The following is a 23,616-nucleotide window of genomic DNA, read 5'->3' on the forward strand; positions in this document are numbered from 1 at the left end:
CAGTTCCTTCAAACGCACCGTCCAAACATTCTGACTCTGAAGGGAGTGCCATGGTAAACATGTACATTCTCTCAATAAAGCAACTGTGTTCATGTTTGCTGCGCCGGTTTGAGCTTACCTGCACACCCGAAGCCTATGGGAGGTAACAATGGAGAGCATTTCCATGGAAAGTTATACGATTTTGTTGAAATCAAACAGTGAGAGCTTGTGTTGGATCTAATCCATAACCGTGCACATTAGATGAAGTCAACTTCTTCAAGGAAAGAAGAAATACCAACAAATGAATTCCCCCTCATCTCTTCATGAGTTTGCTGAAGTTTGAGTATAGGGATATGATGTCTCATCTCAAAAGGACGCATACATATATTGTATAATGTATTATTCCACCTGCTGTCAAAATGATCACTTTTGTATTTAATTTTCTAATTTGTTTGGGTTGCACTTCTTTCTAGTGGGGGTTTCCGACCACCTATTTACGCAGAAGTGACGGACCAATCCTAGAAAGGGAAGAACAGAATAAACGAGAAGGAGCAACAGCAGGTCATTAATATTTCATCAACTACTGGATTATAAATTGACGGAAATGTAGAATGTGAAATGATGAAAAAGTGACTGATTGACCAACATATTATACTCTACTGGAGGGGTGCACCTCAAGGCATGTTTTGATCTGCCCATGTTTATTTGCTTTGTTCACAGATATTGGCAAACCGTTCTCTAATATGTACAAACAGACAAAACAAATACACAAGCAATTGTTTCAAAATAACTTCTCCTTGACCATTTCTGGCACATAGTGTAAGCTGCTAGGGAATATTGTTCAACACAATTAGGAAGAATCAATGGCATATCCCTTTAAGGTTGGATATGCTGTAACAATTGAATGCTAATAAAACAAACGTTCTTCAATGAAAGTAGTCCACATGGAATTTCTTGAAGAAAGTGATCATGGATTGCGTCCTTTTTCAATGAGAATTAAGAATGTCTTCATGTAAGTGGCTGCCAGTGTTCAGATTGAAGTAGAAAGGGGTGTCATTCCTGTTTTGAGTAACACGTGTTAAAATAATATTATACGTTTGGCATACCATAAGAGTCATGCTCACCTCGCACGTGGCTAGTGTATTCTGAAAATACAGAATGGAAATTCTGGCTATGCTACCATCGCAGTGAAATTGAATTTGACAGAGATAAGCTTCCAAAAAAACACATTTCAGAAAATTAAATGTAGATACAAAATACATTGCAGTACTTGTATTTCAACGTTCCACTGCTTACAATTCCAATGTGGTCCTGAAACAAACCTTAACACATGATCGATCGGTTGCTTTGCTTTAAAATATATATTATCTAGAATGCTACTGTGCTAGTTGATAGATGAACTAGCAGTTAAAACGAAATGCAAGTACAAACTGGGTTGTACACCTGTTCTACAGCTGTGTAGTTCTTGCCCTGTTATTACCTGTGCATTTCCGCTGTGTGACTAAACATATACTGACTGTTCCAGTACAGGAGAGGTAGTCTGTTTCCCCAACTAGTCTTTATAGAAATAAATACAATGTTACTGAATGCTTTAAAATAAATTACTGGGTGCTTTCATGTCTACCTCTGCTTGTAGAGAATACATGCGGTAACTTTGTACAGTTTCAAGTGTCACAAAACATTAGTTTTAGCTAGCAATAACTGTTTCCCTCAACCTCTATTAGGGAGATCAGATGACCCACAGGCATCATAATAGGTGTCCAGTTTTCAACTCTCCTTTTAGTATAAGATATTAATGTCCGATTTGTGCAACTGAAGCTCAAAAAGACTACAAAGTCCATAATGCATTAGTTTGCTTAATGAAATCTGAAGACTGTAAATGTACTGACGTTGAGTCATCACAGAGAGTAGCTATGTCTTATATAACAAGACACGCATCATGATGCAGCTAAATGATTTTTCGATGTTGGTGGTGTTGTCTTCATGAGAATTGTGTAACATATCATTCATTAAAATAAATAATATTCGTCCATTTTTTACATACGTGGAGCTCAGTACCCCACTGATAACACATCTCATAAATCTTTCATTGCTTTTAAATGCCAGTTGAAGCATATGAGGATTGTGTGCCTATGACATATAATACTCATCTTAAAGAAAAGAGAAAATAGGCATTTAGAAATATGTATGTGTCTGAACATCTACCAACGCCAAATGTAGCGGGCACTGGACCAAACAAACTGGTACAATCTGCTAATATTTGTTTTAAATTGATATAGTGACAGAAATGCAGAAGGAATCTTGGAAGAAATCGTATAGAATCAAAACAATATTATGTTTCTTGCTAAATGCATCGCTGCTCAAAACTTGATGAAAACACTGCATCAAAACTTCATCATGGGCTTGCGTTAGTATCTACCTATTGTGCAGGAAAAGCTAAACTACTGGTTCTGAAGGATTAACACATTTTGCTTTGTGTCGTTGTAATGCTGCCTTCCACTTGATTCCTAAAGGAGCAAGGCAGTGGTAAGCTGAAGAGGAGAAGGAGAAGAGGGGAGTCATTGATTGAAGGAAGGGAGCTGGTACATGAAGTGCAAACCATACCTCCTCCAAAGGCTTCAAGTCCTTTAAAAAGCATTATCTCCATCTAGAAAATGTTCACACTTTGGCTCACTGTGATCTTTGAAAATGTATTGTTGATGCTTCTGGAGTGCTTGCTACAGTTGTATGTAAGGTGAATGAGCGGCTCCTGGTACCAGTTGTGTTTGTGATAGCTGTGCATCAATGATGGACCTAGAATTGATCTAGGTGTTTTCCTCCAGAGTGAGAAAATGGTGAATATGGTCAAAAAAGTAGAGGAATGGTAAACAGAAAAAAATAAAAGTAGTGGAACACCGCTCCCGACCGTTCCCGCTCACTTCGATCACTGATTGAAGTTTATTCCGATAACCCAATTTAATGAACCCAAGCTATAGTAAACATCCATCCCAGCGAGTGATAGGAAAATCCTGTTCAGATTCTTCAATTCGAGTGTTTTTCATTTAATAAAGTTTTTAATTGTCCATCTTTGTCCTGTGCAACTACGCAAAACGAGGTCGAGTCCAGCATTTCCTTTGTTTTCCACCTCCATGCAACGTCCAGTGCCCTTATTCACTAAGGAGCCATTCTATAAATGAAACAAAAGAAGAGAGATGTACATCATTAGAAGGGCAACCTGCTTAGGATATAGCAGTAGTGACATTGATGAGGTTGGTCAAGCAATAACAAAATACCATCTTCGTGTGATTCTGTGTTGTAAAGTGTGGTCTAAACACCTGGAAAATATGTGGGTTTACAGTAGCTACCTACTAAGGTTACAACCTGAAACGTTCTGGATGTGGAAACTGGCAAAGACCAACTTCCTCAGTCCAACAGCAGGATAAAGACCTGGCACAGCAAAGGCCATGACTTCAGAAGTAGTGTTGAAAGCTGCTCTTAAATGTTGTCTATGTGCAGCCTTGCCAGTATGGAAAGCAAAGCGTGTAACACGTGTATATTGTGCTTCCAAATCTAGGCAAATATTGGATCAATGAGAGATTATTCATATATTGCAATGGAACCTTTTTAGATATTATTCACATGATGAATCACTCTGTGATCAATACAACTGTCTACTCAAGTCAAAGTGTCCAGGGTTTGTGAGAAGGCAGCATATGGAGACTGAAGAACTAAGTGCTGGCAGAAGATAGCATGCTGCTGGACATGTCTCATTACACCACATCTCCCTTCTTCGTCACAGTACTTACTCGATGAAGGTGCTCCACTTTCCGATAGAACGCTTTCCACCCTCTCATAGCCCAGGATATAAATCATCTGACCTGTCCTATGTTCCTCCTGTTTAGCTTTATGTCCTTCTGGATAGTAAACCCTGGAGATGACAGCTGGGCTGGCCTCTTGTTTACCTTAAGCTTTGACCCTGCTTCTGGGCTTAGTGGGCCTAATAACTATGTTACGTAATTTCCGCCTAAGTCTCTGTGGGCTTGGGTTTCAGGAGGGGAGGACAGCACAGGGAAGGAGTTAGGGACACCCTGGGAGCGTCTGCTTGGCTGAGAGTCAATGGTGCCAAAGCTTATGGGTGGCTGTGGAGGGACTCTTTGCTTTCTCTCCTTCCAGTCTCTTGTTTTTCTGAAGTATTGACCCTGCTCCCGGGCTTTGTGGTTCTAAGAATGGTGTTTCATTATGCCCCCCTTAGTCCCTGATGGGGTTGGATTTCAGAAGGGAAGGGCAAACCAAGTCCTGGTGATTATGAACCAACTCCAGAGTTTCTACTAGGCTTTTCTGTTAGGGGAGCCAAGCCTTTTGGATGGCTGCAGATGGCTCTCCCTGGGCCTGCAAAGGGCTGGGTGCTGGGGGTGTGCAACATAAATTAACAGTGCTGGGTGCCACTGCGGCCCACACTTTGGCCACGACTTAAGACAGAAGTGCTGCGAGATGTGCAGAAAGAAGATGCCCCAGGAAGTATTCTTGAGGTCACAGTGAGTAGGAGAGAATAGTACTAAGGTCACTGTGTTATTCTGCGTCTCATGTATATTGCAACTATTCTGTGTGAGGGGTATGGTGGTTTCCCACTCTCAGGTTTGCAACTGCCACAGCCCCTTGCAGGTCTGCTGGGCTTCCCAGTATCCTGCAGTGGGTACAGGTCTAGGCACATTCCCCAGTTGTGGCAATAGCATCATGAGCACTGACCATGGCGAAGGGGTTGAGCAAACTTTTGGACTGCGAATCCTCCAACAGAATGTTAGACACGTTGTTGGTACTGCTGGGATAACCAATTCACCTGCCCCTCCCCCAAGTTAAAGGAAGCACTGCTGCATGGGAATGTGTTGATTGCAGATGCCCCTCCAAGCAGTCTTGAGTAGGGGAGAATAGGCCTGTGGTCACTGTGCTATTCTTTATATCTCACGTATGTTGCGGCATTCTGTGTATGTGGTCTGGCGGTTCCACAATCTCAGGTTTCAGAATGGTATGGCTCTTGCAGCTCTGCTGGGCTTCTGAGTCTATTTGTGAGGGTACAGTTCTGGGCGCTGCCCCCTGTAGCATTGATGGTAGTCAGATATAGGTAGTGCGTGATATTGTGTCTCTAAATCATTCCACAGCAGAGTGGGCATGCTGCCAGGACTACTGTGAAAACACTACCTTCTGCACCCCTCACCCTAAATTCGGGTGGGGCTTTTGATGCTTCCGCAATGAAAGGGTTTGGAAGGCAGGCTGATCTAGAGGATTCCCTCTGTTCCCCTTTAATTCCCCTGTTGTTGTACCTGTAGTTCTTTACAGTGGGTCCCATCTACACAGGATGGATAGCTCACGGGCAATGCGCTCGCCTTGGAAGCAAGGCGACGCGAAGCAACACAGGTTTGTTCCCCGGGTCCTCGTAGAAACCCCTGGGTATTAAGCGTGTTATAAATAACCAATTATAATGGCAATCTTGAGTTGGATAACATGAGAATGATGGTGGAGGATAGTTTCCGTGCACCATAAGTTAGGAATGTGTTTCCTAACAGAAGAGAGGCCTTGTTCATATCTGTGGTGTCAGGACTGCCTGTACCTGTGAATGGATATTTTTGGGGACTGGTTACTATGGTAACCCTGAGAGCAGGAAGCTGAAAGTAGTTGGTGAATCAATCACCTGCCAGGCAGCTTTGCAGTGTGAATCAAATTCAGGTGTGTACTGTCCAAGCCTGTTTTTGTGTTTCCTTTCCCTTCTTGCCAAAATCTTTTTTTTTTTTTAACCACATATTATCTTGCTTTAAAGCTGTGAATGTTTATGAAGGGAGAAATTACTGTGATACAAACATGAATGTGGAATAAAGATCTCCCTTTTAGTGAAAAAAAAAGGTTTGCATAATTACATTGGAATTGGAGAGGGATTTCCATGTAAGTCACTGTCCAGGTACTGTGTTCGGTGGAACCTGCAACGCACAATGGTTTGAGCATTGGACTAGATGCCCCACAGAAGGGAGTGCAATTCCTGCACAGGGCGGGATCCTGGAATTGTGCTCTGGACTTCTTTACATTTGAAAAAAGAAAACCTCATATGATTTTTTAGATGCACTATAATTCATACCTACATATCATGTCGAAATGCAGCGACGTAATCGTTAAAAGGCTGAAGTTCCACTGGAAGTGTGGAGGAGCGTTATGGCATCAGCTAATAAGTGGCAGTATCTCGTGTAGGGGAGGACTGGTCCAAAACGACCCCCCTCGCCTGCAGTTTCTCCCCAGGTGAGGACTGTGGCTCTCTTGGGCGTCTCCTCGTGCCACCCGGGCCCAGGTGGTGGAGGGCGCGCCCACTGGAGACATTGCCCGCACGTATTAATTGCCCGCACATATCGAATGCCCACATCTATTGATCACAACACAAATTTAGTTAGGCCCAAAAACCATTCTCTGCCCAGTAAAGATGGTGTGAGCTCAGCGCACTGAAGCGCGGCCCCCACCCTTGGAGAACATCCCTGCTGCCGCAGCACCCTGGTAGATCCGCTGCGAGCACGTTCCCACGAACAAGACGGACATGAGCTAGCGTAATAGCCTAACATTGTAACAGTTCACCTCCCGCAGTGTATCTTCGTTCCCAGCATGACCCGGCCAGCAGGCCTAGACAAATGAAAAGAACAGTAAAATGGTCGATTATATGCCAGACAATCTTTGTATATTAATGCTGAGACTACTTGCAAAGGATGCTTTTCTCTTTCATAAAACCCCTTATATTACAAAAAGCCTGTAGGACGTATGATTACAAGAGATCATGCCCCCACGATATAAGCGATGGTGAGCATATACCATTGCAGTTGGATGCTAATAATGAAGGAACGCACCAAGAATTTATCTGTTACACGTATTGCTGAGATACTTACACCCCATGGCCTCGCACCATAACTAAAGCTAATGCTGCTAGAGTACACGAGAAAGTGGATGCAACTATACTATGAACTTATTAAAGAATGCGCAAGAGTACACGTATCATGTGTGAATGTCTGAGCCCCTCATATGCAACCACCGTCACGGACGGTGGCGGGTCGTTCTCTATGTACTCCACTGATCTAACCATTACCTCATTTACCGCGAATGTATGTGCATGTAACTGAAACGCTGTAGCTGCTAGAGTGTAATGTACAAATATGATGCTCGATCTGGGTATAATCAAAGCGCACCCAGCGAAGGTTAAAAGCATGTTTTGACGTGATGTTAAATAAGTATTATAGAAAGTGTTCAAATATTTGCGATGTCTTTTACTTGTATTCAGCAACGCACGAGGGAGATACCTTTGTGAATTACTTGCAAGGCCGTTCCCCCTCCCACCCTGTGAAGGCTGCCAAAGGCATGAGAGCAGAGACCGCGCCGCGCTGCTTTACCTCCCCCAAACCAGACTGGAGCCGCTTCAAAGATTTGTAACCCCCTCTGTAGCACCCAAGGCCACCACCCGCCACCTGCATTATTTACAGCACAGCAGTAAACCTCTGCCTGAACGCACGCGCCCCCTCGTAAACCTTACAACCCACCGGACCATCTCAGACTTATGGCCCTGTGCAATCAGGACACCCAACACTTTGACAACACACAGCGGAACATCCATAACAACTTCTAACAAGGCAGAAAGACATGTACCGCCCGTGCCAGGCCCTGAAGCTTAGCCCCTCGACCTATGACCCCGGTCAACAGGACACTGGTAACCATGCCCTGACATATTGCCTCCAGTCCCCTCACAAGGTACATTCCTCCTGTGTTGCATTAACCTGTAGTATAACCTATTGGAAGATTTACTAAAGAAGATAATACTGAAACGAGTGAATGACTGCGGTGTGCATGGCCTAGGGCAAATAAGTCAGGAAAGGACATTCATCTCTGACATTGGCCGCGATGGCACGACAACACCAGCCGGATGAACTCCGCCACCCTGCCAGGCCAAGCCCAACCCACGAGGCTGCCCAGTGACGTCTTCCAGCCAAAGCCAACCACATCACAGCAGCACCTATAGTTAGTCGTCGCCACCCAATCCCCTTGAACTTGTGCCCCCTATAGTATGTAGGTTCTTATGACGTTTTTTGTAAATATATACGCCTGTCTTTGCTATTGTCAGACAGAGCGCTCTCGGAGTTTGCAGAGTTCTTTGCATGCCCTATTCTGATTGATAAACTCCCATTTACGCTCACCCGCACTCTGTCTTGGCCTTATTCCCATTTTGGGAGAGTCCTTCATTGTCTCTCATTGCGGGGAGGATCGTGCTGTTTGGGGACGCATGCCTTCAGTGGTGACCCCGATAGCGTGATTTTTTCATCCTAAACTCCTTATAACCGTCCCCGTTTGGCACGAGAATCTCCGGTCGAGAAGGGATACGCACGGTGAGCCGGCTCCGGGAGGCTGCCCGCCAACGGCGACCGGCACACTAAGAAGTGCGCACTCAATGAGAAAGGGTACGGGATCCCGATTGGAAAAAAATCCCCTTTGAGTGCCGCTCGCCGGAGCCAGGGGCTGACCGTTGAGTTACCGGTGACACTGCCTGGACGGACCCAGTTTCGGAGACTATCGGTTCAAGACGGGCACGTGAGTACTGAGTGTGAGCGATTGTAAAGGGAGCGAGGAGAGAAGCGTAGGACAGGGAACGAAAAGGGGGTACGAAGATATACTAAAGATCATTCTAAAATTTCCTTTCTTTTTCTTTGCATATGGCCATTAGGATTACGAGGTGAATAAAGAGATAGAAGTGACGGGAACCTAGCTCCGAAAGGGGGTGGAAGGCGGCGCCGCATAGTGCTATATTGACTAGTGCTGGGAATATATGACGAAGTGAAATACAAGATAAAGGTGTTCAGCAAAAGGGGGCACTGAGAATATATTAGTGATCGCTACTACTTCTATTTCTTTTTCTTTAGGGGTAGGGGGAGAATAACAACGGAATTAGCACAAACTTGGGAGAAAAATAAGAGAACAAGGGTCCTACTAGGGGGGAGAGAAGGTTAAAACCTATAAATATATGCACATGTGCTGAGCAAGATAGACAGGGACAGCCGGCTAGGGAGGAAAGGGAGGGCAGCGTGACTGGTGTACGGAGTGTTACCAAGAGGTGTGTGCACCTCGTATGTGTTAAGGGATAACTTTGTCATTTAAGAATGTGTAAAACGGCTATGAACGTGTAATTGTTAAATGGTCATGGTAAGTGTGACCGGATAAAAATTCTTTTTGAAGCAACGCTGAGAAAGTGACGTGAGTGGGTACCCTTTGATTTCCGGGTTGATAGTGTCAAAATAAATGATGGATTGCTCTTGTATGTGTCCCCCGAAGACAACAAAGTAGAAATTGTGTACAGACAGTTTTGTATTGAACAATTAAGGGAGGGAGAGCCCGAGCGAGCATAACACTGGAAGTGGAGTAGAATACAAAAAGTAATATCTATACTATAGTACCATTAGAGGTGTAGAGATACAGAGACACATAAGCACCAGGGGAGCACACAAAGATGGGGCCTGAAACACCATTATCACATATTTGTAAAAGCCTTCCAGGGCACGCGGAGCGGATCAAGAAATACCACGACCAATGGGTAACCGAGCTGAAAGGAGAGGGGCTACCCCAGATATGGCCAGAGGGAGGGTCATTTGACAAAAGCGTTCTAGATATGGTGATGACATGCATTTTCTTGAAGTACCGAGGGAAACAGCTGCGGAATAGGAGGGAAATATTAGATCTTTGGCGGTTATTCGAAGAGGTGCCACCGCCTAAAGCGCCGGCACCAAATCCTGATCTCCCATCTACTACAGACAATCCACTGATATTGCAGAAAGATACCAAAGAATTGTCAGGTGTCACACCACCAGTGGAGGTAATAAGTTTATACCCGATATTAAAGAAACCTGTACCCGCAGAAGGATACAGTGACCCAACGTATGTACCTCCCCCGACACCTACCACACCCCACCGGCCCACTGCACCCCCACCATATGAAAGTACAAGGGAGCGAGGCCAGGCGAGCACACAAAGGGTGGACATAGAGAAACTCACAGATGATCTAGAATCAAGACTGTCGATAGCAAAAGATGAGCTCTCGAGGATAAAAAACATATGCGAACGAACAGCACTAGATACAACCAGAGCTGGACGTACGTCTAGAGCCTCGGATGAAAGCAGAAGGCCCGAAGAGGGGTGGAAAAAGGGCGAGATCTTGTTTAGGATTGAGGATGAACCAACGCGAATAATAGAAGTAGGAACCCGAGAGGAAGATGGTGGTAACGAAGAAAGGCTTGGGGGATTCAGAGAGGAATTACTATGTGATGTTAGAGAGGAGCTAGATGAAAGCGACAGGTTGAGTATGGCAATAGGAGGGGGAAGCGAGGGGGAGGAAGGTGCATGTTCTATGCGAACCCTAGATGATGAGTGGACGGGGCGACTGAGGAACAGAGTGGGGAAGATGGCATCACTGGGAACATCAGCAGCCAAAACGGGTCCGGATGCAACAACGAGAGGAAAGCTACAGCTCCCGTTGATACATAGGGGAGGAGGGAGGCCTAACTATATCCCATGGGCACAGATGGATAAAGCTAATTTATTAAAGCTATTGCCCCCGTTATCAGGCGGGGCAAGTAAGTGGATATATGCCTTCGAAAAACATACAGCTGGGGTACCCCTAGCTGTAGGAGATGTGAAAAGTCTGCTCGTATCAGCGGTGGGCGACCAGGCTGAAAGAGTATGGGTTAAAGCCGGTTTCCCGGGAGTAACCTTAGATTGTGACCGCCATGATGGGGCCTCCTTTAACACAGTGCGGGCTAGGGTGTGGGACGCCTTACGCGAAACATTTCCAGACACACCTGACTTACAGTCCGTGATGCAGTGTGCAATGAATGACGGGGAGGAGGCTATGGATTACATATTTCGGGTCCAAGAGATGTGGAGAGCGGAAACGGGCACGCCCTGGTATCAATCGACATCTTTATTTTACTTCATTATAAAAAGAGGGCTCCCAAAGGAAGTACAGAAGGCGCTTGACAAGATAGCAGGTATTGAAGCAAAGGGATGGCCAGAAATTCAAAGCATAATAGTACACCATTGTAAAAGAATAAAGGAGAGGGAGAAGGAGGTGGCGCAGAAAAGATTGGCAGACGAGGCGAAGTTAGTACAGTCAAAGTTAGTGAAGGTTGCAGCAGCAGTAGCCGCGCTCCCACACAGTAGGGAGGGAGATGAGGAAGAGGAGGGGCTGATAGCAATACAAGGAAGGATGGCAACTAATTGGGCGGGAACAGGACAGCGGCAGTGGGACGAGCAGGAGCAGGGTGGAGGTCTGCAGTGGCAAGAGAGGACCCCTCGAGGGGGACGAGGTGGGTACAGGAGCAGAAGAGGAGGTGGACCACAGGGGTACGGAGGAATGGGAGGAAGTGGATGGCAGGGTCCCCGGGGCCCCCAGGGGAGTTGCTGGAACTGTGGGCGATGGGGACATTACTCCAGGGAGTGCAGAAGTAGACAAAACAACGGGTTCCAGGAGGTGGAACAGTATGGCCATCCCCATCCGGGAAGCCCATATGGCCTTCCGATGGGACAGCAGCCACTGAGAGACCCAAGCCAGGGTAACACGAGCCAGCAACAGGGATCACAATACAGAACACAGAACCACCCGCAAAACATGCCTAACAACGACAGCATGCAATATACACCAGGCAACCCTTTCGCGACAGCAGCTAACGGGGCCCCCGCACCAGCACCCTATAACGGCATGTCAGTGGTCTCAGGTAACGTATTTAATGAAGGGGGGGCCATGAGACACCCCGCATAGGACAGCCCACAGAGAACACTTGCGTGTCCAGTTCTATCTACCTCCCACAGTGCAGCAGAGGAACCATTGGTAGGGGCGCAGATAGGAGACAGGCAATTTGTATTCATGGTTGATTCGGGAGCGGAGAAATCATGTGTCAGGGAGGGCCGGTTCCCGTTATCTAACAGGAAGTTAGAGACGCAGGGGTTCTCTGGGGCTGTAATTGAAGTTCCTTACACAGAAGTTTTGGATGTAACTATAGGGGGCAAGACTGTAAAAGCACCCTTACTGTATTATGAACAATCCCCGATAAATTTACTGGGGAGGGACCTTATGAGTAAACTCAACATGACCATATCATTTACGGAAGGAGGAATAGTGTGTTCTACACCCGGGATATGCCCCTTGCGTGCAATGTTGGTAGTACAAGCCTACACAACCACACAGGAAATACGAGGGTTGCCACAAAAGGAAGAGATGTTCATTGCAGGGCTAAAGACTCTGGCCTTTATAGTCCCAGAGCTAAAAAACATGGATTGGAGGATTCCAGCAGAATTCCTCTTCCGCCCCATAGTGTGTCCAAATGCAGCACCAGGATCAGTGGTGTCGTTGGATTTGCACGCTGTGCAGGTATCAACGAAACGGATCGCTGTGATTGGAATGGACAGAGAAGGATGTGAGTGGCGCACCGTACTGTGTACAAACGCCAACCTTGCCCTACGCGAGGTAACAGATGAGGATCTCTTTTCAGACACAGAAGTAGATGGTGAGATAGTAATGGAAATAGCGATGCCCTGTGACATTTTGATCCAAGCCAGAGAGATCCCTGTCCAATTGATGGCAGTGGTAGGAACACCACCGTCGTTTTTTGATGATGACATGAGGCTAGTACCAAACAATTTATGGACGACAGGCCCACATGATGTGGGACTGTTGCATGGAGTACAACCTGTGAGAATAAACCTAAAACAAGGAGCTATCTTACCCCGAGTCAAACAGTATCCATTGTCCCGTGAGGCTGAAGAAGGGATAAAAGAAACGATAAGTGCACTACTAGTACAAGGGATAATAGTGCCTTCAAACTCACCATGTAACACATGTATTTATCCAATCAAAAAAGCGAAAGGGGGGTCTTGGAGGATGATACAGGACTTACGCCCCCTCAATGATGTAATACAGAAAGAGTTCCCTCTAGTCCCGAACCCTGCGTCAATACTATGCAGCATCCCAAAAGCAGCATCACATTTTACAGTAGTGGACTTGAAAAACGCATTTTTCTCAATACCCCTGGCTGAAGAGAGTAGATATCTTACAGCGTTCACACTGGGGGGAAAAAGATATGAACATTGCAGACTGCCACAGGGATACTGTGAGAGCCCGAGCATATTCAACCGCATATTGCATGAAGACTTGGGAAACCTATCAGTAGAGAGTACAATTATTCAGTACGTGGATGATTTATTGGTGTGTGCACAAGACGAAGCAACATGTAGAAAAGATTCAACAATGCTCCTGACTTTACTAGCCAACAAGGGTTACAAGGTAGACAGGGAGAAGCTACAGTATTGCCTGACTGAGGTCCTATACCTGGGACAGCTCATATCAAAAGATGGAAAAAGAATAATTCCCGACAGGGTGGAGGCAATAAGGTCAGTAGGAGAGCCCACGACGGTGAAAGATATGCAGACATTTTTGGGGATGTGCAATTATTGCCGAGCATGGATATTAGATTATGCAGCATACACCAGGCCCCTCCTACAAGCACTCAAAGAAGCACAACAGGAGAATGTAAAAATAAAGTGGTCAGAAGAAATGCGCACATCGTTCAAAACACTGAAAGAACTAATTTCAAGCGCTCCAGTACTAGCAAACCCTGATTATGAACACGAATTTTACCTATTTTCCCATTGCAAGGGAACACTTATGACAGCAGTACTGACACAAAAAACCTCCTTAGGACACAAGCCCCTGGCGTACTATAGTGGTACTTTGGATGCCGTGATGCAGGGTCATTTCGCGTGCGAACAATCGCTCGCAGCAGCCGCATTCGCGATTGAGAAAAGTGCCACAATAGTAATGGGATGCTCTGTAACATTGTTTGTGGAACACTCATTATTTGCAATACTTGAAAGATCAAAAAGCACGCTGACCACACAGCGGGCAACAGCATATGAGATCATATTGTCCAGCGCCAACATCCACATAGTGAGATGTAAAACAGTGAACCCCGCCACGTTTATCACAGAAGCGTGCACATTGGAGGATATGCAAAATCACGACTGCACAACCCACACAGGAGAAGGAGGGGAGGGCACAGTGGTGTGTGAAAACGCTCTCAGCGAGGGGGAAGTGTACTTTGTGGATGGGTCCGCATCAATTGATATGGACACGGGAGAAAAACACGTTGGCATGGCGGTAGTGAGATTAGAGGAAGGTGAGTTTGAAACATTAGTACAGTACCGCCTCCCGTCGCATTACTCTGCACAAGCAGCAGAACTGGTTGCGCTCATAGAAGCACTACACGCAGCAAAGGGCTGTGCAGTTACAATATACACAGACTCAGCTTACATGACGACGACAGTACATGGAGGTCTAGCAAGATGGGGCCGTAGGGGATTCAGAAGGGCAGACGGAACGCCAGTGCAGCATGCAGAATTGTTAAAAGAATTAATAGAGGCCCTACAAAACCCTACTGCTGTAGCAATAGTGAAGTGCCAGGCCCATACATCCAATACAGACGTTGTGTCTTTAGGGAACGCGGCAGCGGACGCTGCCGCCAAAGAGGCTTCCTATTTTCAAAAATACGACACAGGTGAGTTCATGATGAAGAACACAACAACCGAAGAACTGTCAGAAGGGTACAACATGATGTCCTTATCACAAATTCTAGAATTGCAGGAAGGAGCTAGTGCAGAAGAAAAACTAACGTGGACAAAACAGGGATGCAGCCAATCAGGAACAGACCTATTATGGCGGCAAAATAACTCAGGGAAAGTGGTAATGCCACTACAGTTACTAAAAGTAGCATTCCAACAGCTACACTTCCCCGCACACAACACTAAACAGCACATCGCAGCAGAAATACAGGAAGAATGGTTTGTGCCGTGTCTCCAGGAGCATGTGTCTCGATTGGCAATGGAATGTACAACATGCCAAATATACAACTCAGGAATGACCCTACGCACACTCCGGGGAACAATTCCCAAACCCCTTGGCCCATTCAGAGAACTACATATAGATTATGCAGACATGGGGGAAAGGTGTAATGGCGCACGGTACATGATCGTGGTTGTGTGCCCGTTTTCAAGATGGGTGGAAGCAGGACCCTGTGCGCGACCTGATGCCAAAAGCGCCGCCAAGTTCCTAGTAAGGGAAGTGTTCCCGCGCTGGGGAATTTGTGACGTGATTCGCTCAGATAACGGCTCTCACTTTGTGAATGAACTCTTCAAGGAAGTTACCACGTTATTGGGTATAAAACATAAATTATGTTCGATTTATCATCCTCAAAGTAATGGCGTAGTGGAAAAGATGAACGGCCTGTTAAAGGGCAGGTTATCAAAACTATGCTTCTCATTAAAGAAAAATTGGATTTACTGTCTACCCCTGGCACTATTCGAGTTGAGAAATCAACCAAGTAAAGACCACCATTTGTCCCCACACGAGATCGTGACTGGGAGACGAATGAACACAGCACACTCTCCACTGCGTGAACACTCAGATGCTCACAGAAGCGCCGCAATATTGGGAGATGAGTTCACAGACTACCTAAGAAAATTAACAAGGGCAGCGCGCGCAATATCGAAGCAACTATCCCCACCCTTCACTAGAGAAGAGGGAAATGTAACAGGATCTGTCACGGAGCCAGAGCAACAGCTACAGCTAATGCCAGGCGACTCAATTTATGTCAGAAGCTTCGTGCGTCGGTGGAATGCACCACGATTCCATGGCCCATACGAAGTAATATTTTGCACGCCCACGGCAGTAAAGGTGAAGGGCTTGAGGTACTGGGTGCACTTGACCGACGTACGAAAAGCATACAGCAATGTACACGAGGAGATAGACGAGGAGGCACAGACAACAGCAAATGATGAAAATGAGTAGGATGTCTAAATATCGGTTTGCGTGAGTGTGTGTGTGTGTGTGTCAACACTGGACCTAAATGGAATACTGTCAGCACTGGAATTGAATGAAATAATGCCTGACAAGGATATCAAAAAAAAAAAAAAAAAAAAAAAAAATGTGTGGGATTTCTTTTTTTTTATCTAGGTGAATGATGTATAACTAGTAAAATAATAATATTATAACTTGTATATACCCTTGTCTGTGAATACCCCTCCCCCGCACCCCCACCCGCTTCCATTCCCCGTCAAATTTATTGGCACAGATGGTGCCAACAAAACGTTTACATGCATGCACTTAATGCACTTTTATATCTCAAACAGGAGCTTCCATGGCATCTAACGGGCAGCCTGCAACGGATAGAATTAGTAGAATGAGAGAATTAGTATATGAGAGATGTAGATATTCGTATGAGTGTGGATTATCAATATGCATTACATTGTTTTTTATGATGATGTTTGGCTTGGTTACATATTGGTTTATAGCGTTCATCTCTATCGAGATGTACGAGGGGGGAGGGAGTAATAACACTACTGGACCAATTAACAGTACCACCGGGCCCAATGCAACTGCAGGGGTCAATACCAAGGAAGGTGATTTTTTGATATGGGACGGAACTAAACTTGTGTGGGGGTATCATACCACACCATCCAGTGTTGTGACCTCACAAATAGAAAAGCCACAGGGTGGAATGCAGAGCAACACAGCATCTCCACCAGGGGTATCCACTTACAATGCCCACAGTCTCAATGACCAAAACCCGTCTGCCATATCATGGTTATATAACACCCCCACCAGCCAGTTTGCCCCCACCCCAGAAAACAATCTGCCAGATAATGTCAGGAAAGAAAACGATAAGCTACTAGAAATACACGAAATACTATATGATGAATGGGCCCAGGGGGGCGGGAATGAGAAAGGGGGGTCTAGTTTGCCCACTGCTCAGGGGGGTGGGAAATACATGAGTAACAAGAACATCAGACGAAAGAGAGAAACAGGGAGGAAGAAGTATGATGAGTATTATGGGCTAGGTCTAGATAAGATGGAAGACCCACGACACCCCCATCAAACAAATAAGTGGTATGCAGACATGAGTGCCACAGCTAAACAGACTACAAACGAAAGCTGTTATGTCTGTTCCCTCATCCCCCATGCATCAGGTACACCCAAAATATTGTTACCCAAAGAGTTGCCTATTGTGGATGCCCAATGTCTCCTTCATCTCACGCTGTGCAGGATTAAGAACACCTTCCAGGCACACGAAGTAACTTTTCAAATGCTGCAGAACGAGAAAACGTGTTACCCAAAAACGGCAGGAGTGGTATGTTTGAAAGAACCATTTTTTGTGATAAAAGGGACACTTTTTTCTGACAACAAGCAGAAGGATGAAGAAGTACTGTGCAAGGCGGAAGCACTAAGAGGTGTGGCGCCGGATAAATTACAGTGGATAGTGGAAACATGTACACCAGTATGGAGAGAACACATTTCAAAGCTAACTTGGGTAACTGCCATTGAAAAGCCGTTCAAACTACAGAGCGAAATGGACTATAAACTGTGCTTTAAAGGAGAAGGGAGAACCCCCATGGGAATAAACAAGAACTGCAACAAGACCCTCACCATCCCAGACCTAAGGAAAGGGACAGCGGCCCTGATGGACACGTACTGGGTGTGCGGCAAACAGGCATACCTACACCTCCCCCAGTCATGGAGTGGCAGATGCTCAATGGCCACTCTGCACTCAGCCCTGATGGTGATACCAGAAAGCCACGTCGATGGGACACGGGAACGCATGCAGAATGTGGCTCAACCAACTGCAGAGACACAAATGTATGTCCTGTCTTCTGGAAACAAGGAAGAAGTGCTGACCCGTAACAGGCGAGCATCAAACTACATATCAAAGGCATCATCAGAACTATTGGCTCAGATCCCAGACAAATATCGATTATTCAGCTCAGCAGAAACATTTTTTGCCTCACTCGTCTCAAGTGTCCAAGCACGGGCAAACGCAAAATGGCTCCAGATAACACGCTGGGAATTGATTCAGCTGGCGAACGACACTGAAGAAGGATTCAACATCATCAGAGTTGAACTAAGAGCCTTACGACTAATGACCATGCAAAACAGGTATGTTCTAGACCTGTTGACAGCGATGGACGGTGGTGTTTGCCGAAAAATAGGAAGTGCCTGCTGCACTTTCGTACCTTCTGAAGACGCAGAGAATGGCTCCCTGTCCCATGTAATCGAAGCAGTCCATAACCTGGGAGAAAAAATGAAAATGGAAGGTGGAGCAGAAGCGAGCACCTGGTTTGACAACATCTTCTCCTGGGTTCCCTCATGGCTTGGAACAACTGTGAAATTTTTAATACCAGCTGTTGTGTTCCTCCTTCTACTTTTTTGCCTGTGCCAGGTGGGTCTTCGAGTCTGTGCCAACGCAGTACCAAACGGTGCAATGATGATGGTGACAATGGGCAACTCACACGGTACAATGAAAACAATGCAAGAAGCACAAGTACAAACAGGAATAGATAATTCGCCCAGGTACCAACTGGTGCCCATATACCACGATAAAGATATTGTAGATAAGTTGTGGCACACCACCATCAAAGAGCCCCGTATACTAGAATGGTATGAGGAAGTTTGGGTAGATTTAGAAGCAGATGGTGGGTGCATATATCTAACGTGCACCCTAGATGAATATGCCCGGAGAGGCGAGAGCTTAAGAGCGGTATGCAGAGCATGGATGCCCATCAAAGGAACTCCGGCATGGGATGAGGCGGTGATGGACGAGGCAGAATGTAGAAGGATAGAAGATTTAAAGAATTCGTTACTTTAGTAACGAAAGGGGGGAAATGTAGGGGAGGACTGGTCCAAAACGACCCCCCTCGCCTGCAGTTTCTCCCCAGGTGAGGACTGTGGCTCTCTTGGGCGTCTCCTCGTGCCACCCGGGCCCAGGTGGTGGAGGGCGCGCCCACTGGAGACATTGCCCGCACGTATTAATTGCCCGCACATATCGAATGCCCACATCTATTGATCACAACACAAATTTAGTTAGGCCCAAAAACCATTCTCTGCCCAGTAAAGATGGTGTGAGCTCAGCGCACTGAAGCGCGGCCCCCACCCTTGGAGAACATCCCTGCTGCCGCAGCACCCTGGTAGATCCGCTGCGAGCACGTTCCCACGAACAAGACGGACATGAGCTAGCGTAATAGCCTAACATTGTAACAGTTCACCTCCCGCAGTGTATCTTCGTTCCCAGCATGACCCGGCCAGCAGGCCTAGACAAATGAAAAGAACAGTAAAATGGTCGATTATATGCCAGACAATCTTTGTATATTAATGCTGAGACTACTTGCAAAGGATGCTTTTCTCTTTCATAAAACCCCTTATATTACAAAAAGCCTGTAGGACGTATGATTACAAGAGATCATGCCCCCACGATATAAGCGATGGTGAGCATATACCATTGCAGTTGGATGCTAATAATGAAGGAACGCACCAAGAATTTATCTGTTACACGTATTGCTGAGATACTTACACCCCATGGGCTCGCACCATAACTAAAGCTAATGCTGCTAGAGTACACGAGAAAGTGGATGCAACTATACTATGAACTTATTAAAGAATGCGCAAGAGTACACGTATCATGTGTGAATGTCTGAGCCCCTCATATGCAACCACCGTCACGGACGGTGGCGGGTCGTTCTCTATGTACTCCACTGATCTAACCATTACCTCATTTACCGCGAATGTATGTGCATGTAACTGAAACGCTGTAGCTGCTAGAGTGTAATGTACAAATATGATGCTCGATCTGGGTATAATCAAAGCGCACCCAGCGAAGGTTAAAAGCATGTTTTGACGTGATGTTAAATAAGTATTATAGAAAGTGTTCAAATATTTGCGATGTCTTTTACTTGTATTCAGCAACGCACGAGGGAGATACCTTTGTGAATTACTTGCAAGGCCGTTCCCCCTCCCACCCTGTGAAGGCTGCCAAAGGCATGAGAGCAGAGACCGCGCCGCGCTGCTTTACCTCCCCCAAACCAGACTGGAGCCGCTTCAAAGATTTGTAACCCCCTCTGTAGCACCCAAGGCCACCACCCGCCACCTGCATTATTTACAGCACAGCAGTAAACCTCTGCCTGAACGCACGCGCCCCCTCGTAAACCTTACAACCCACTGGACCATCTCAGACTTATGGCCCTGTGCAATCAGGACACCCAACACTTTGACAACACACAGCGGAACATCCATAACAACTTCTAACAAGGCAGAAAGACATGTACCGCCCGTGCCAGGCCCTGAAGCTTAGCCCCTCGACCTATGACCCCGGTCAACAGGACACTGGTAACCATGCCCTGACATATTGCCTCCAGTCCCCTCACAAGGTACATTCCTCCTGTGTTGCATTAACCTGTAGTATAACCTATTGGAAGATTTACTAAAGAAGATAATACTGAAACGAGTGAATGACTGCGGTGTGCATGGCCTAGGGCAAATAAGTCAGGAAAGGACATTCATCTCTGACATTGGCCGCGATGGCACGACAACACCAGCCGGATGAACTCCGCCACCCTGCCAGGCCAAGCCCAACCCACGAGGCTGCCCAGTGACGTCTTCCAGCCAAAGCCAACCACATCACAGCAGCACCTATAGTTAGTCGTCGCCACCCAATCCCCTTGAACTTGTGCCCCCTATAGTATGTAGGTTCTTATGACGTTTTTTGTAAATATATACGCCTGTCTTTGCTATTGTCAGACAGAGCGCTCTCGGAGTTTGCAGAGTTCTTTGCATGCCCTATTCTGATTGATAAACTCCCATTTACGCTCACCCGCACTCTGTCTTGGCCTTATTCCCATTTTGGGAGAGTCCTTCATTGTCTCTCATTGCGGGGAGGATCGTGCTGTTTGGGGACGCATGCCTTCACTCGTTGGGAAGGTAGAGGTTCCAGGTTAATAGTCCCTTAGGGATCTATGTGATCACTACGCCGCCTGTAACTGTGATGGCCAAAATGCTGACGCCAGTTACGGCGTGGTGCAGTGATCATATGGATCACTGTGCCCCCTTGCCCTGGCCGGCATCACCCCTCCCAACCCCCCACCCCACTTACCTTTAGGGCAGCACACACAGAAGTGTGCCGCCCGCACTCTGCATGGGTTGGAACTGACGCTGCAGGCTGCTCTGAGGTCACAGTAATTGCAGTCTGGTTGTGGCCAGGAGAGTGGTGCTTGGTCACCCAAAATCCCATGGACGGGTTCTTTGTTGGGAGAACTCGTTCACTGAAGGCTCAGGGTGAAGATATTGGTTTTGGGATGTCATGGTAGCCCTCTATGTAGTTCCTTTTCTCCCCGGACATAGGGTGTGTGCTTTGAGCATGCTGCCGGAGATGTGCACAGACTAGTGTAAGTGCTGGGTGTCCACTTTCATGGTTTTTGAGCGGTTGCAAGGTTTTGGGCCTGTTGGATTGTTGTCAGGTTCCAGCTGTGCCTTTTTCTTCATTGGACATGGCAGCCCTAGCATATTGGGTCCATTGGCATTATTGTGGATTTCAACATTTTAATGTGGGTGGGCACGAGTGCTCTCTGGGTTCTACCTCCTGCCCATATAGGTTTCTGACATCAGTCTTAGGTGGAAGTGGGATGTGTTCTCCCATTCTTCTCCGGTTTGGTGGTAACAGGTTTCAGGATACAAGTTTCGCCTGGATTCGATATTGTGTTGTGGTTCTACATGCAGTCTCTTGGTGGGGGTGAATTCATTTGCCTTATGGAATTAGTTCTACAGGTTCCTGCTTCATAGTGGAAATGACATGGTTGCTGCTCTCAGTGGAAATCCCTGGCCCTGGTCTTCCTATGTTCAGGGGGTTCCTTGGAGTGGTATATGATACTCCGGGAGAATCAGAAATACCAGAGAGTTAGAGCATTCCGTATGTACCATGGCAGCTTCAGAACTCTGGGGTTCATGACTGGCTCTGATCATGAGCTATGGGGTGCTAGATGTAGAGTTCTCTGACATGTTTAGTGGTGGCCCATAGGCAGTTTGGCCAGGTGATTGCTTCACCTGTGAGGATGACTGGATTAGGTAAAGGCCATCCGTTTGTCGCAGGCCTGTTAAAAACCGTTGAAAAGGAGGGTGTTTGGTGTAGCCAGCCACTTGTGTCTTCTGACTTTATAACCCATGTTTGGATTCTATGATTGCATTCTAGCACTTTAATAGGTTAGGAGAATGCTCTGGGTCCTTCCTTGCATCTTCCCCAATGGCGAGTACAAATGGGGATTGTTGTAGCGTTTTGAACAATGTAACATGGTTGAGAGCGATCTCCTGACCCTATTATATTGTTGGGGCTTGGGGGGTGTGGTCGATCTCACACTCAGCGTGCTAAGCAGTTGTGTCCATCATTGTTCAGGTCTTTCTGGGTGACTATAAAAAAATAATAATAATAACCTATGTACTACTTTCCCTTCCTCCTTGGATATTTCAGGTTCAGCGGTAGCAAGCAGAATCAACCTTGATGCATGTTTGAAGTTCTGGATGGGATTAAGAATATGTGCATTTTTGGCACCTGGTTCTTTTCACTTGCGGTGTCTGCTTCTTCAGCTTAACTGAGATGCAACTCTATGCCTGCAGGCAGAAGGGCAGGATACATTGTGGATTATATATGAGGGACATGAGGCACCAGCCTCTGGGTAGGAGCCTAGGGTTGGCACCCTCATTTGAAGGATGTTTACCTCCCCTATGAACATTGTTCCCTTTATGGGGGTAGGCCATAGGAGCCCCAGCCTCATTCTCCTGTCTCTTAGAGTAGGACTTTGACAGGTGCGCAGTTGGCACTGCAGGAACCTGGCAGCCCTTGCATTTCTTACAAATTCCACTAGTTCTGAGGGGCATATTTCTTTGTTTTCATACATGACCTAATGACGGGTGAACATATATCTAAGTGTACTTTCCATAAAATGGTGCATGGCACCATAAGCACACTTCATAATTGGTGCAATATTGCCAGTCAAGGGCCAGCCACGCACAGTGAAACCTTTATTTACAAAGTATCGTGAAAAAACATTTGCTTGCAGTACATGTCAAATATTCCAAAAATTCCCAAACTCGGCTGTAGGATCAAGTAGCATGCAAATGGTAATCACCCTTCGTAAAATCTCCTTGCCAATGCGGGGGGCTAATACATTTTGCCAACCCTGCCTGGCATATTTTGGAAGCCATTTTGGTTCCTTTTTTCAACACTTGGCCATTCCTACATTTAGACTATTGCAATGTGTAATCTCGGATAAAAGGTCTTTATGGAAGGCTATTCCTGATCATCTGGTGTCGGAAATAGAGTGCAGTTGTTGCCTTTTAATGTGGTTGGGAGTGCCAGGCATCTATCTTGATCAGCTTGTTCTTTGGGGTTCTTACACTTGGAAGTCGCCTAGTGATGTGTTTCTTCTATGTCCACTTCTTGGGATTTCTGTGATTCTCTGGTGGTCTCTGGGTTGGAATGCCCATGGTAAGAACCATTGACTTCCCTTAAATCATACTGTTTAGTGGTCTGGACATTTGTCTATACACAGCACCTTGGACGTTTCCCCCTCTCAGTTGGTTTCTGTGAGGGATGTCCACCAGACTTCCCTTTATCTCCTCAGGGTGGTTACTTTGGTCACTCTATTGGATTTGCAATGATCCTGATTGCATGGGTGAGGTCATTCTTTTTTGGTCCAAGTATGTCCGGTTCTGATCTTTGGATCTTTCGCATA

At 46.2% G+C, this 23,616-nt stretch overlaps 1 protein-coding gene across 1 annotated transcript in view; it reads right to left on the reverse strand.

The window, feature by feature from the left end:
• Window positions 1–647: 647 nt before the first annotated feature.
• The window catches only part of GALNT17 (polypeptide N-acetylgalactosaminyltransferase 17), a 2,143,439-nt gene continuing 2,120,470 nt past the window's right edge, over window positions 648–23,616 (reverse strand). The window contains exon 11 of the mRNA XM_069614885.1: window positions 648–3,145. Coding sequence (XP_069470986.1) covers window positions 3,017–3,145 — 129 coding nt within the window. The 3' untranslated portion in view covers window positions 648–3,016. The remainder of the gene's footprint in view (window positions 3,146–23,616) is intronic.

Source organism: Ambystoma mexicanum, chromosome 9 (assembly GCF_040938575.1).
Source record: "Ambystoma mexicanum isolate Mex_15411 chromosome 9, UKY_AmexF1_1, whole genome shotgun sequence".
Classification (NCBI taxonomy): Eukaryota; Metazoa; Chordata; class Amphibia; order Caudata; family Ambystomatidae; genus Ambystoma; species Ambystoma mexicanum.